Here is a 14,979-nt window from a genome sequence, read left to right on the forward strand (position 1 = left end):
TGGACGGTTTTACTGCTTGTGCGCCCGCCGACTCTAAAATTCAACTATTCTCCGAAAACAGAATTAAATACAACACCAGTACCAACTCCCCTCAAATCTCCCCAAACCGGATAGCACCCGGGCTTCTGTTTCCACATCTCCCCGAGTGTGAGAGAGGGATTTCTAACTCATCCCCCGCATCTGCTCTACAATCGCCATTGAGTGAGAAATAGCTGGAGAGACGTCGTATGTTTGCATGCTCAAGGGCTTGAAATGCCCCTCACACACAAGGGAGAGTTATTTTACCGATAGCCTGGAGATGTACTTCTATGAATATTTATTGATTTATTTTCTAGGCTCAGCAGGGGGGGGCGCAAATAAATTTAGTGCGTTCTTTAAATAATTCCTTTTCTATGAGGCAAGATGTCATCTGAAACTTCTAAATAGGCATTTAATTAGCCCGGTTGTTGCTTCAGAACAAAAACCCCCAGCGAGAGCTTTGGGGACTCACTGTATAGCAGAGGCCGTCGATGCGCAGGGTTGATGCGCGCCGGCCTTTGTTGCCGCCCCATTGTGCGGACCATGCTTATGAGAACTAATCCAATCATAAATTGCGTCTCTGCGCCAATCAGAAAGCCCAGAGCCTCCCGCGAATGAAGCCCGAGTGGAGAACTTTGTTGAACTTCATTGTCAGAGCTGTCAGTTTTCAAAGCGCTGGAGCGGGCGGGCCACTATAAAACCATCTCCTGGACTGGAGAGCTACAGAGGACTCACAGACGCCCAAGTAGGACGGTTACCAGGACACTGAGCCGAAGAGGGCACCGCGGGAGGGGCGGGAAGCCAGGTGTTTGCCCTCCGGCCACTGGAAAAGGGGCTACTGCACCCGCCCGCTCTGACCATGATGTTCCCCGGCCTCCTCGCGTCCCCCACGGGGTATCCCAGCCTCCTGCGACCCACGCCCACTTTAACACTGCCCCAGTCCCTTCAATCTGCGTTTTCCGGCCATTCTAGTTTTCTAGTGGAAGATTTGATCCGCATCAGTCGGCCCCCCACCTACCTGCCCCGTAGCATACCCACTGCCAGCCTGTCACCCCCCAGGCAGGAGGCCCCCACGGTCCTCGCCGAGTCGGGGACCTCGGACCTGGGTTCTCCGGGGCTCGGGAGCCGGCGTGGCAGCTCTCCACAGACAGCCCTCTCCCCCGCCAGCGAGCCCACGTTTCTGAAGTTTGGGGTGAATGCCATCCTCTCATCAGCGCCCAGAAGAGGTAAGTGACAACCAAGCCCTGTACCCGTCCTTCCCAAACGAGTTCCTCTGTGCTTGTTAGGGCACAGGTCCACGCAAGAACTCAGACCCCCAAGGGCCAGGTCCTGGATTATGAAATTTAGGTACTGAGGACCTAGGAGGAAGAAAAACCTTAGGCTTGTCTTATCCGAATGAACTTGAGCCCCGGGACCACTGAGCACATTTCCCTAGTCTAGCGTCCCAGAGCGCAAGCGCTTTGGCGCCTGCGTTCCCGCCCTCAACGGCTAGGGGCCTTTTTTTTTTCTTTAAACACAGCATGCTTTAAACACGCTTGTTGCGTTGTTTTATATTATGGGTGACTCTGCAGCATCTCATAGTGTCTGGAAAGGAGAAGGGCCTAAGTCTAACGGGGGTGGGGTGCTAAAGGGATTCGCCCAAATGAGACAATGCCACACAACTTTACTTTACTAGATGAATGTTTTAAATTATTCCCCGGAAACGTGCTGCACTGTTAATTAGATTGTGTGTGTGACGCGCCAGGTACTGATCAAACACATGACCAAATTCTCTCCTTCTTCCCCCGCCCCCTACTAGAAACGTCGCCGGCTTTGCTGCAGAGCCCCCCTCCCAAGACGTTCGCCTTTCCTTACTTCGAAGGCTCCTTCCAACCCTTCATTAGATCCTCCTATTTCCCAGGTAGGTCTCTTTCGCGGTCCTTGCTTCAAGACGGGCGTCCCTCCCCAGTCCGGGGGCCGTCACTCCCTGCCCCGAAGTCGTATTTCTCCGTCCACCCCTCGGGGTTACGCTCTGGTTCAGAGGTTGCGAGGCGTACAACATTCACGAATCCGTCGCGCCAATTTGATACCCCATTTAGCACAAGCAGTGACTGCTTGACACTACGCACCAATTCCCTGCTCTACAAATTAGCAAGAATTGTCATGGTCCGCATTTGAGGCGGTTCCCTTCCCGGCGAGGAGCTGTTGGCATCCCTTCACACCGCCGTTTCCCACAGAGTCGGTGCACTTGGCCACCATTCGCCACAAAGGTCTCAGCACCGTGACCAATTGGCCAGCTCCTCTGGGCAGCCACACGCAGACTGGCCCTCGCTCCTCCACGCCGCCGAGAAACACCTACCAGCCGCTGCTAATTTCTCTTCAACACTCATTCAGGGCTTCCCCCCCCCCTCTCACAAGACCGCATGGGGTGCCCTCTTGTGTGGGATGTCTGGGGTCGCCCAGGGGTAGGAAGCCTAGATCCTCCTGCCACCCCAACCTTCTCTTGCCAATCTGCTTTCCCGACCCCTTATTTTGCTCGCGGGCTCCTTTTGAGAAAGAAGAAAAAGTTGGCAGAATCCCGCACTGGGTCCTAGTCTACAGGCGAAGCACCCTCAAAAGCTTTCCATCCTGGAAAGTTTCGAGTTTTCAAACGTCGACTAGAACACTGTACAGCTGTTAAAACGCAGACAGCCGGGAAGCCCCTAGATGGTGTTGGGTGGGGGCTGGGCATGGCCAGGACAGAACTCCCAGTAACAGCAAAAGAAACTAGCGACGGATTTTTCTTTTTCTTTTTTTTTTTTTTAAAAAAGGGGGGGCGAAGAAACTCCCCGTCGCCACCATTCAGGCTTTTGCCCACAATGGAATTTGCTCCTTTCTCCCGCGTCTCAATGGCCTAACAAAAACAACCCGAGCTTTATAAATAGCTTTTCGTGTCCATTTAACGTGAAAGATCGGGAGTAGAGGAGCCTCTGCCACCACTGCTCTGCCGATGCTCTGGGGCTGCAGTTGTGTTTAGCTGGAGTGTAAATCTCTTTTGTCCCGGTAATATATGGCTCTCGCTGCTTGTCCATAGCCTTTTGCGGTTAGTTCATTACTACACAATTACCATTTACGCTTCGTTAGCGTCTCTGTTTTTTTTTTTTTCTTTTTCTTTCCCTTAAAGCGAAACTCTCCCCCTTTTTATAGCACCAATTCCCAGTGGGAAGCGGTCAACGTGCTAATTAGACACCACTTTCCTTGTATTCAAGCCGATTTCTTTACGTTGTGGGGAGGCTGGGAAAAATCATATTAAAAAAAAAGATGAATGACTGGATTTTTTTTTTTTTTAGTCAAAGCAGATTTTCCCCTGTCCGCCCAACCAGCAAAATACCTTGCTTTAAAGCGTGCAAACGTCACCAAGGTGATTGAGAATCCGTGAGTCTTAGAGGGAACGCGGGTGTGTGCCGAGTGGTCGCTGCAGGATGATTTATTTTTATTTTCGTAATTTACTTTATTCTGTTGTTATTGAAGCTGGTTGGTGCGGCTAAGACCATTGAACGGTAGGGTTTGCGGCGAGCAACAGGCGATTGGCCGCTGTTTTCGTGGTTTTTCCTAATCCGGGTTTGCACGGTTGAAAGGGAAAGTTATTTGTGCGGAAAGCGCCTTTCACTCAGGCAGGTTGTAGGTTCTCGATCTATTCTCTACGGGGAGAAAAAGGAGTGCCTTAAAGAGATGAAGGGACCCGAGAGAAAGGGAGGGAGAAAGCCGGGGAAAACAGCCTGTAGAAGGCGGAGGCTCCCTCTCAGCAGGACGCGGAGCTCACTCGTCACCTCCCCCACCCCGCAGCGTCCTCCAGCGTCGTGCCGATCCCCGGGACGTTCTCCTGGCCCCTGGCCGCTCGCGGCAAGCCTCGCCGGGGCATGCTGCGCAGAGCCGTGTTCTCTGATGTGCAGCGCAAAGCCCTGGAGAAGACGTTCCAGAAGCAGAAATACATCAGCAAGCCTGACCGGAAGAAGCTGGCCGCCAAACTGGGCTTGAAGGACTCGCAGGTGCGCGTGGCCTCCACTGCCCCACCCTCACACTCCACCCTCATCCGCCCCCTCCCCCCATCCGTGTCAATCAATTGCAAGAGTTCTCAGCGACTTAGGCTGGCGGTGCAGCCGAGGAAATCCAGGCCTAGCGAAGGAGTAAGCAGAGGAACCAAGTTATTTGAAGCTCTCCAGAGCAGCCTGCTTCCCCTACTCCCATCTCACTAGAGCCAGCACCCCCACCCACTCAGCTGAGTCAGGTGCCAGTGGAGAAGATGGATGGGGGGGGGGTTGCAAGGATGCATGGATAGGGTGGATAGATGTATGTGGATGGATAGGTGTGTGCATGGATAAATGTAGGCATGGTGGGGACAGGTGGATGAACGCATGAATGGATACGTGCTTACATGAATTAGATACGTGCATAGATGGGTGGATGATTGGATGGGGGCGAGTGGACGAATGGATGATTGGGAACATGCCTGGATGGGTAGGTGGGTAGATGGATGGAACCGGAGCGAGGGTGGTAAGGAGTAACTCCGCAAAAATCACCTTGAAGGCAGGAAAGATAGCTCCCTCCTCCGTGTTCCCCAAGTCTGGGTCCTGAGGGCTTCCCCCACTCCACGTGAGTACACACACTGACTGGCTTCCCGGTTCTTCCCTCAGGTGAAAATCTGGTTCCAGAATCGACGCATGAAGTGGCGAAACTCCAAAGAACGCGAGCTCCTATCTAGCGGGGGCTGCCGAGAGCAGACCTTGCCCACGAAACTAAACCCTCACCCAGACCTTAGTGACGTAGGCCAGAAGGGCCCTGGGGATGAGGAAGAAGACATCCGGGGTCCCTGCCTGGCCTACCATGCGCCCCCTGACCCTCGACACCTGCTGGAAGGGCCCCTGCCCGCCTCCCCTGCACACTCCAGCAGCCCTGGGAAACCCTCGGACTTCTCTGATTCCGATGAGGATGAGGAGGGTGAGGAGGACGAAGAAATCACTGTGTCCTAGGAGCCCCTCTGGCTCCAGGCTCTCAGACTGTCGCCACCTCTGTACAGGAGCCTGAACCTCTTCTTACCACAGACCCACCGCCTTCTCAGGGGTGCCCCAGCCCTTTCTGTTGTCCCAGAGACACATTCCTTACTCAGCGCTTCCATTTCCAAATACTCTTAACTTTTCCCCAACAGCCGCATTGCGTCTATTTTTTGCGAACTGTTTCAGACACGGTGTGCAGGGTGTATGTGTGTAGAAGGCTTTCTGTCTCCAGTCCCACCGCCAGGGTTTACCGGGAATCAGAGCCTGTCAAACACCAAGCAAGGGACCCCTAACTTTCAGGATGGCCACCTTCCTGTAGCTAGTAGCAGTCTTGTCTTCTTACCTTTGAGAGTAGAGAGCACAAAAAATTCCAAAAGAGAGTGAGGGTACAGTGGTGCCTTCCCGCCTAAAAGGAAAAAAAGCACAGGCACCAGCATCCCATCCTGATGCTCTCTGGGGGAGGGAGTGATTTCTCTCTGTAGAGAAGAGTGTGCCTCTACTTCTGTTCTGTTTGGAAACATTTAGCTTTCTCTCCATGTAGAACATGTGCACCCAGTACTCTGCCTTGCTTCCTTTTTTATTTCAAGGGAAACCCTTTGCAGAGCTCGCAGCCGAGCTCCTGGCACTGGGGTATGGACTTGTAGTCCTCTTTGGCATTTTTTTTCCACACAGCTTTGCTGTCTGGGCAGCTCTTATGAGCTGTGCTCTACGTGTATATATATTTTGTATGGATATTTTATACTGAGGTTATTGTGAATGACCAGAATGAAGGGCTGGCTACATCTCGCTCGTTATTTTTCTCCGCAATGGTCTTTAAAGTTTAAGAGGTAGCTGTGTAACTTCATAACTTATAAGGAAATGCTTATCTTGTATTTTTTACCATGTACAGACTTTTTATATATGTATATATGTATCAAATGAACAAATGCCAAAATAAATGGTAGAATGGATTTAATGGCTGAAGGGCATCATTAATTCCCAGAACATGAGACCTGAAAGAAACAGATTCGGTCTGGAGGACATTCCAGAGGCAAGCTATTATAACAGCTGTATATGCTAACCGACAAGTAACAGCTCCAGGAAGAGAGTACCAGGAAACTGGGCTTGCATCCATCTTCCCATTCTTGCAGGCTAAGTGATGGGCTGCAAGCAGGCAGTGCAGTCTGGTGGCTTGGGTTTGCAGTCCTTTCGAGGTTCCCTCTGGAAGGGGATTCTTTTCTAGTCCTCCAGAAAGCTTGAGAACTAGTCCTGATCCATCTCAGAAGGCCTGGTTGTACCAGGAATGTCAGTCACAGTCACAGCCTGTGAGCCAGATACAGGTTCCAGCCCTGGGGTCTACAAGTGATCGGGGACCCCCAGGGGACCCCTTTCAGCAGTAGCAGGACTTTCTTAGCTGTCGCCTAAGAGAAGGGAGCTGTGCACCAGGATCTTGGAGGGGGCTTTTTTGTCCCGTGAGAGACTAGTTTCTATAACACGCACTGCAGACTACAGTTCTTTGTGAACTTCTAACTCAAACCGCAACTCAGAGTCGCCAAGCATCAGTGAGGCGGTTTATATGATAATTGAAATGTGAGCCCAATTCTCCCTCTTCTTCACAAGGCTAACCTCCATGCTGACTTCTTCAGCGCTTGCTCCTGATGTCGTGACCAGGTTGGTTTACATATAGCTCTTTGAAGTAAATTGGTGCTGCCAGGAGCAGACGTGTATTGTAGTCATGAAAAATTTTATGTTATTAAAAATCTTAATTGCTATATTCTGTAGGTCTTCGAAGTGTTTGAAAACCATCTATCTATCTATCTATCTATCTATCTATCTATCTATCTATCTAAAATAAATCTTTTTGACCTTGAAAACATACCTAACATGGACATAAATTTGATTGTTAGATGACTATTAACCTGTATTTCTTAATTATCTTAAATAGTTTGTAATAATAACTTGCAAGGACTATAAATTTGCATTACATTATTAAATGAGCTGCATTGGTATGATACCTTAAACAAGAGCAGAGACAAATAACAAAAAATAACCTTAATTTTCTATCAATATAGAAATATCCATATCAATTTAAAATAGTTTAGGCTAATAGTTACATTTTTAGTTTAAAAGTAGATTCAACAATCTACCCTTTTCCCCTATTATTCCTGTGTTCCCCCATTTTCATTTCAGAAGGAGATTCCTAAATCTAATCCCTTTTGCTTGGTTTTCTCCCTAACCATGACCAATAACAACTTGAAAACAACTCCCATAAACAACGAAAAATATCTATAACCCATTGAGTAACTAAAAACCTATCCACCTTACCTTTGGGAATTTTGGACACCATGCTCTCTAAAGTTACTTCCTGTTGTCTGGGAATAATGCATCTTTGTGGGACCTGAGAAAATTGAAATAAAGATTAAGTCCTGGGAGAGCTAGCTATTGTCCAGGCTCATTGTGATGGGAAAGTGCAAGAGTTATCTGAAGTCCTGGGTAGAGTAGTCCATAAGGCTGAACCATCTTAACTAACCATCTTGAAATTGTCCTGAGTAGTTTATAGCCCATAGCTGATCTTTGGGTGGTGTTTGTCAGCTCAGTGGCATCACCACAACCCAGGTGGAATCATTGCCAGGTCCCATCATCCTTTTGGAGACTTCAAAGGTCACTGTTAGGCATGGTCATGGTTCACTACAGAAAACTTAAACATTTTAAATAGCATATGAAGGAGATCTCAGAAAGCTTAAAGGATCAAAATTTCTTAAGTACATTCAGGATTCACAAACTTAAGCCCTAGTTACCTGATTCAGACCCAAGCCCAAAATTACATACAGGAAGCTAGATGAAGCCTATTTCTAGAATTAGTTAGTGCTCTATTTGACCATTAATAGTATTATGGAAAGTTTAAATATTTATGAATTTTGAGGTAATATTTATACCCTAAGAAAAGTTTTAAAGAGTCAAAATAAAACTAAAGGATTATGAGATTAGTGAGGAGAGAATAGTCCCTTAATGTGGTTTTCTTCTGTCCCTTACCAAGTGGATATTCTGACATAGACTGAGAGTTTGGATTTTCCTTTAACAAGCATGCCCAAGTTTACAGAAGGCAAGTCCTATGCTCCAATTCCAAAGCCAGCTTTAATTTTTAATTGAATTTGGACTACAAAAAAAATCATTTGTCTTTTATGTCTGTAGAGAACAGTAGAAACAACCATTTGTGAGGATGCATGAGATTTTATCCTGTTGGAAAGGTGCTATGCCATTTGGACAATTTATCCTTTTTCCTTGGATGTTTCCTCTGAATAATTCTTCCTTCTTCTTCTGATGTCTCATTTGTCCAATGGTCTTCAGAGGCCTTGATTTTATTCTCCTGGAAAGTCAAAAGCAAAACCCTGCCCCAACCCTAACCTTGGGGAATTTCCCTTTTTGGCAGGTTCTATCTGATCAAATGAAAGGCGTTTGTTGGTCTTCTAAGTTCCTTTAGATTGAACGGCCATGCCGCTTGATGAAATATCCCCTCTCCTAATCAATATGTCTCTCCTGTTCAAATCTAATCTTGATCAATTTTGACACAATTCTTTAGCGTATCACAACACACAGCATATAATTGTGTCATTTTATTAGAGACATATGCTGGGACATTGCTAATCTTAATTTGTACTGTTAATCCCATAATGGCCATAACTTCTAGTAAATGTATAATTACAGAATCAGCCTGTAATTTCAGAAATCAAAGCAGTTGCCCATTGAGACCCTGAATATGTATCTATGGTATGGTACACATATATTAATTTTCTAAACTCCACAAAATGAAACACGTTCATTTGCCTAATTTTATCTCTTTGAGTACCTTTTGGGTTACTTCCTGATAGGTTATGGAATTTGGTTACACAAATAACAAATAGGACATTTCCTTATTAGTTTATTGACTTGTTGCCAAGTTATAGAAAAATCTTTCTTCAAACCTTCGCTATTAACATGATGTTTTTTTTTATGAAATTCTGAGGCTTCTAGCACATTTCCTATTAATGGCTGGTTAATTTCATCATTAGCTTGTGCCAGAGGACCTAGTAGACCTGTACGGGATCTGATATGTGTTATACACAAAGGATGTATAACAAAACAGTTCTGATTGTTTCTTGTAATTGAACAAATAACAAAGTTAATTTTGAATCATCTGGAATAAGTTCAGCAGTTTCAATATGTAAAACAATTCTTTCTGCAAACTGAGAGCCAGTAACTGTAGTAAGAGCTTCTGGAAAGTCCAATAATACCATGAGACTATCTTATAACTATGACTTTTGAACAGAATTATAAGGTATTTGAGCCACTCTACTTAACTTTTTTGATTTATAATCTGTCTTTCCTGGGTTAGTTGCATTAGAATAGATGGAATGTGGAGGCTCCAGAAATTGGTGCTCCTCATACCACGTGAGGAAAGATCTAATCAGTTCTTTTTATAAACTGATGTCTCTTGTTTTTTTGGACCCTTGTTGCTAATCTCTCCCACAAAATTACCACAAGTTCTTTGCCAATGTTCGTTTTCTGCCTATAATGAGGCAGTTTCAGCATTAGAAAAATTTCTACCGGGTCTATTTCCGCTAACTAATGAAGTCTCAGTTTTCCTCTAGGAATCAATTCAGAAGACTTTCTATATGTATCTTTAATATTTTTACTCTGTTTGTGTGGTAAAGATATCTATTCTAAGATATTCTGTCTGCATGAGAATTTCTGTAGAATAATGAGAAGGTGAAATAACCAGAATACAATCAAGCTCTGGATCTAAGCAATCCACATGTGCACCCTGTAATTTCTTCTCTTCTAGACCCAATTCTCTCTCAGCCTCAACTGAAAGCTTTCTTGAACTACTTAAGTCCGTAGCCTCTGGTAAGGTTTGAAAGAGATTGCTCAGTTCTTGAGTTGTTAATCTAATTGCTGACTGTACCCACCAATTTTTGAAAATCATTAAGCGTTCATAACTGATCCCTCCTGATTTGTAATATTTTGTAAACCTATCTTATATCCTAAACAATTAATAAAATTTCCTCTTTTTGTTTTTGTGGGTTTTTTTAGGAGCAACTTATAATATCCAACAAGGCAATTTTTTTATGTCACCCAACATTTTCCCTAAAATATCTGTGTCTGAATCAGACAATAATATATCATCCATATAATAGTAAATTATAGATTGAGGAAACTGTTTATGAATCAGTTCTAATTAATGGATGTTGTACAAAATATTGACATAAGGTGGGTTGTTTAACTTTCCTTGTGGGGGAATTTTCCAATGGTACCATTTAACAGGCTAGCAATTATTATAAATAGGCACTGTGAAGGGAAATTCTTCTCTATTCTGTTCTTGTAAAGGTATAGTTAAAAAAAAGCAGTCTTTTAAATCAATCACTATAATAGACCATCCTTTAGGTAATAGAGAATAGGGAATTTCAGGCTGTAAAGAACCCATTGGCTGAATCACCTTATTTATGGCTCTTAAATCTGTTAACATTCTCCATTTTCCAGATTTCTTTTTAAAAACAAACATAGGAGAATTCGAAGGACTTGTCAGTTCTTCAATATGTTGAACATTTAGCTGCTCCTGTACCAGCTATTCTAATACCTGTAAATTTTCTCATGTCAAAGGCCATTGTCCCACCCAGACAGGTTTATCAATTAATTGTTTTAAAGGTAGGGCTGTTGGTACCTTTGAAAAGCCAGCAGTCACTGTGCCCTGCTCATGTTCAACCTGAAGTCAGTCAGGGACTGTTCTTGATAATAACTTTTAATATTTCTCTCAGAAGCATCTTTATTTTATGGTTTATTTCTGAGATTAGAGAAATGTTAAGATGATTTTCCATTGCTGTAACAAATCATGTCCCCATAAGTTCATTGATGTGTTAGCCATATGTTGCTTTAATTTCAAGGTTGTGCAGAAGCTAACTGGGATCCTGTCAAAATGTTAGATGTGGAGAGATTTAAAGAAGCAGTCATTCTTGTATGGTCACTGGAAAAATTAAGATTGGTTTTCTAGTAACCTTGGGCCGCTCTTCTTCAGTTTCATAATGCAATAATGTGATAGGTTCTGCTCTAAATTCTTCTGTCTGTGTGTGAATATTTTTCTTAGTTTCATTGGTAGGTCTTCCTAAGGATTGTATCTTATCAGTCAGTTTAAAGAGGAGATCTGGTGCCCTGAGGGGGCAGGACAGCGTCAGGGTGCCCTGCCATGAGGCCTTCTTTCAGAGCAAAGTGCCCTACCTTATGGTGCTGTGTTGAGTGACCACAGCTTTGCTGGGAACCCTGACCAGACTCATTTTGCTTATAGGATATGCCATGAGTTAGCAAGTAAATACCCCTTAAGCTAACATAGGAAAACTGAGCTGAACACTTGGTAAAGAGATATCAGAGGGATGAAACAAATGTTCCTACCAGAAAAGGAAGGGCCCTGGGACGGCCCCAATACCTGTGGCTCCCACCCCAAAGGGCCCTGGGATGGCCCCAACATCTGTAGCTCCCACCACAAAGGGCCCTGAGATGGCCCCAACACTTGCAGCTCCCACCCCAAGTCCACAGCACGTGTGAAAACCCACTCAAAACAAACAAAACGTGAAACATTTTTAAACAGTATATGCCTGGTACATGCATGCAGATTTAGTATATTATTTTACAATGGAAGGAAATAAGAATATTAATTAAATCCTAATTAGAAACCACAAAGTTTATTAGACTCTACTATCCTTTGAGCTATATTTAATCATATTTAGTGCTAAAAAATTAATAGAAGACAAAGAGTAAAAAATTAACTAATCCTGGGAGCTGGAGTGATGGCTCAGTGACTAAGAGCTCTGACTGCTCTTCTAGAGGACCGGGGTTCAATTCCCAGCACCTACATAGGAGCTCACACCTGTTTGTAACCCCTGTTCCAGGGCTCCAACACCCTCACACAGACATACATGCAGGCAAGACACCAATGCACACAAAATAATAAATAAATAAGCTAATTCTTTTTTATTTTTATTTTTTTATAGACAAAGTATTACCTAGAACTGAACAGAAACTTTCACTGTGGTCTGGGGTTGCAGCTTAGTTGGTAGAAGGCTGGTCTAGCATGCACAAAACCTTTGGAATTGATCCCCAGCATACACTGGGGATGGTGGAGCACGCTTGTAATCCCAGAGGAGGTTGAGGCAGGAGGATCTGAAGCTCAAGCTATCCTAGGATACACAGCACCTTTGAGGCCAGCCCAGGATAAATGAGATGTGTTGTTTTGTTTTAGCTGGAACTGGCGAGATGGCTCAGAGGTTAAGAGCACTAGCTGCTCTTCCAGAGGACCTGAGTTCAATTCTCAGCACCCACACAGTGGGTTATAAACATCCATAACTCCAGTTCCAAGGGAACCAATGTTGTGATGAGGCGAGCAGGCCTGCTTTTTGTCCTGCCGGGCTCCTGCACGGCTAGCTTAGCCCCTGAAATAACAACACACAAATTGTATTCATTTAAACACTGCTCTTTTTGGCTAACTCTCACATCTTGATTAACCCATTTTTAATAATCTGTGTTTACCACGATGTCATGGCATATCAGGAATATTACAACCTACGTCCATCTCAGGCCAGAGCTTCATGGCGTCTGCCTGACTCTGCGTTCTTTCTCCCAGCATTCTGTTCTGTCTTCCCCACTTACCTATGTTCTGACCTATCAGACCAAGCAGTTTTCTTTATTAATTAACCAATGAAAGCAACAGATAGATAGAAGATCCTCCTACATCAATCCAACACCCTCTTCTGGCTGCCACAGTCACTGCACATGTGACATAGATGTACAGGCAGGAAAAGTACCATACACTTATAATAAAATTGAAAAAATTACTCTCATTGTGTATTTGTAAAGATTTAATTATTTATTTTCATATACATGAGCACCCTATCTATATATATGCCTTTATGACAGAAGAAGGCATCGGGACCCAATATAGACAGTTGTGAGGAACCATGTGGTTACCGGGAATTGAACTCAGGACCTCTGGAGGAGCAGTCAGAGTACTCTTGATCACTAAGCCATCTCTCTAGCCCCCATCATGGTGTATCCAAATGGCGTGCTTCATAAACGTCCCGTGGGCTGCGGTAATGTCACTGTGACGATGGCCCTGGGGAGCCACGCACCATGGGTCTGTTAAGAAAGAACTCAGAGTGCACAGCAGTCTGTGCCCATCCAGTTAAGATAGAGCTTTGTCGGGCTGGAGAGATGGCTCAGAGGTTAAGAGCATTGCCTGTTCTTCCAGAGGTCCTGAGTTCAATTCCCAGCAACCACATGGTGGCTCACAACCATCTGTAATGAGATCTGGTGCCCTCTTCTGGCCTGCAGACATACACACAGACAGAATATTGTATAGATAATAAATAAAAATAAATAAATTAAAAAAAAAAAGATAGAGCTTTGTCTCCATTGCGGGTATAGACATCTGCTCAGTGCTGTGTATGTTCGCCCCAGCCCGGCTCAGAAGATAGGAACACATAACCAGGATACGTACATCAATACGGTTGGCAGGGCCCAGTGCAGACGGCCATGTTAAAATAGGCTGCCCCATCCCCCACTCCCCGCAACATTTGCCCGAGAGAAGGAGCAAGCATGCCAACGATGGGGCCAGTTGTCAAGGCTGCCTTTGGGCACCTGCCGAGCTGTTCTATAGGCAAACAGGCAGGCCCAGGACTCCCACAGGGATACAGAGCAAGGCAAGTCATGATCTCAATACTTTGCTCTAACCTTCCTGACCCCAAGGCACGGAAGGAGTTTCTGAAGGCCACCACCCGCTTGTCTAGACCCCACAGCTCCAGGAGTGAGTCCGTCATAAAGAATGTGGCCAGATGTGCATTCCAGCCTGGAAGATCTCAGGGACACTTTTTATTTTTGAACAGGGTCTCATGTAGCCCATGCTGGTCTCAAGTGATCTTGAACTTCTGATCCCCCACCCCGCTTCCTAAATCCTGGGATTAGAGTGTGTATTACATGCCCTGCTTTATGGGTGCTGGGTATCAAATCCAAGCTTCATATCGGCAATGTAAGCCCACATCCTCAGCCCCCTTTAAACACCAAAAAGATCATAATTACAGCTAACATTTGCAAGTGTGGCATGCCATGCACCTCATGCTGTGTCTTTTAACCCCTGTAACCTTGGACAGACCTCTACGAAACAGCCCTATTACCGGCACTTTCATCTTAAGAGGGCATGGGATACCCTAAAATGCTAAGTGACTTACCCATACCAGCACATATTTAGCCCCAAGCCGACCTAGGGCTTAGACCCCAGCAGCTGGCTGTAGGTCCTAGGTTTTACAAATCTCAGCCAGCACCCACTGCCTTGCCTGGCTGTCAGCCTTGGCTGTGGTCCCTGTGGACAACAGGAAAAAAAAAAAAAAAAAAAAAAAAAAAGAGCCCGTGGACAGTTTGCAAGTGAACTAACTGCACCCTGAAGGAAGGGGTACACGGGCGGTTGGCTGGGGTCCTCCCTTAGAGCTGGCTGCCAGCAGATGGGGACTGGGGACGAGGTGATGCGCGGCCTGGTCATCTTCGGGAGCGGCGAAATAACGGAGAGCTCTGGAAGGCGCAGCTCACCTTTGGCTCCAGCAGTGGGCTCGGGGTCGCCATCTCCTCGTTCCAGAATAGCAGCCACAGCAATGGGGCTCCGGTGAGGCCTAGCCGACCGCTGGAAATTAGGCCCCGCCAAGACGAGGCTCACTCGATGTGTCCGGTGAGGTCCTGCATCGGTCTCGGAGCGGTCACGTTCCTAGTGGCTTATCAGACATTGCGCCTGGCTGCAACTCCGAGCCACGTCTCCTGCCCGACTGTACAGTCTTTCAGGCCTCGCTGTAGTCTCCTTGTTGCCAATTTCTCCACCTCACAGTCTACAGTGCTACAACAGACCACCCCCTGAACCAGAAGGCGTCACCCGGAACGGTCACGGAACCTCTCCAACTACAAC

At 45.7% G+C, this 14,979-nt stretch overlaps 1 protein-coding gene across 1 annotated transcript; it reads left to right on the forward strand.

Moving 5' to 3' along the window:
* Positions 1 to 877: 877 nt before the first annotated feature.
* Positions 878 to 5,006, forward strand: Dbx1 (developing brain homeobox 1). The gene is made up of 4 exons (XM_050122090.1): positions 878 to 1,244; positions 1,817 to 1,918; positions 3,823 to 4,025; positions 4,671 to 5,006. Exons 1-4 carry the CDS (start codon positions 878 to 880, stop codon positions 5,004 to 5,006), a joined length of 1,008 nt encoding a protein of 335 aa, XP_049978047.1.
* Positions 5,007 to 14,979: the final 9,973 nt, after the last annotated feature.

This window comes from Alexandromys fortis, unplaced genomic scaffold, assembly GCF_014885135.2.
Source record: "Alexandromys fortis isolate MF-2015 unplaced genomic scaffold, M_Fortis_MF-2015_v1.1 scaffold_170, whole genome shotgun sequence".
NCBI lineage: Eukaryota > Metazoa > Chordata > Mammalia > Rodentia > Cricetidae > Alexandromys > Alexandromys fortis.

Excerpts from the sequence above, each read along its gene's own strand:
- Dbx1 (XM_050122090.1), top strand. The coding sequence starts at position 878 with ATGATGTTCCCCGGCCTCCTCGCGTCCCCCACGGGGTATCCCAGCCTC. Across the intron at positions 1,245-1,816 it reads CTCATCAGCGCCCAGAAGAG|AAACGTCGCCGGCTTTGCTG; the intron begins GTAAGTGACAAC and ends GCCCCCTACTAG. Across the intron at positions 4,026-4,670 it reads TGGGCTTGAAGGACTCGCAG|GTGAAAATCTGGTTCCAGAA; the intron begins GTGCGCGTGGCC and ends TTCTTCCCTCAG.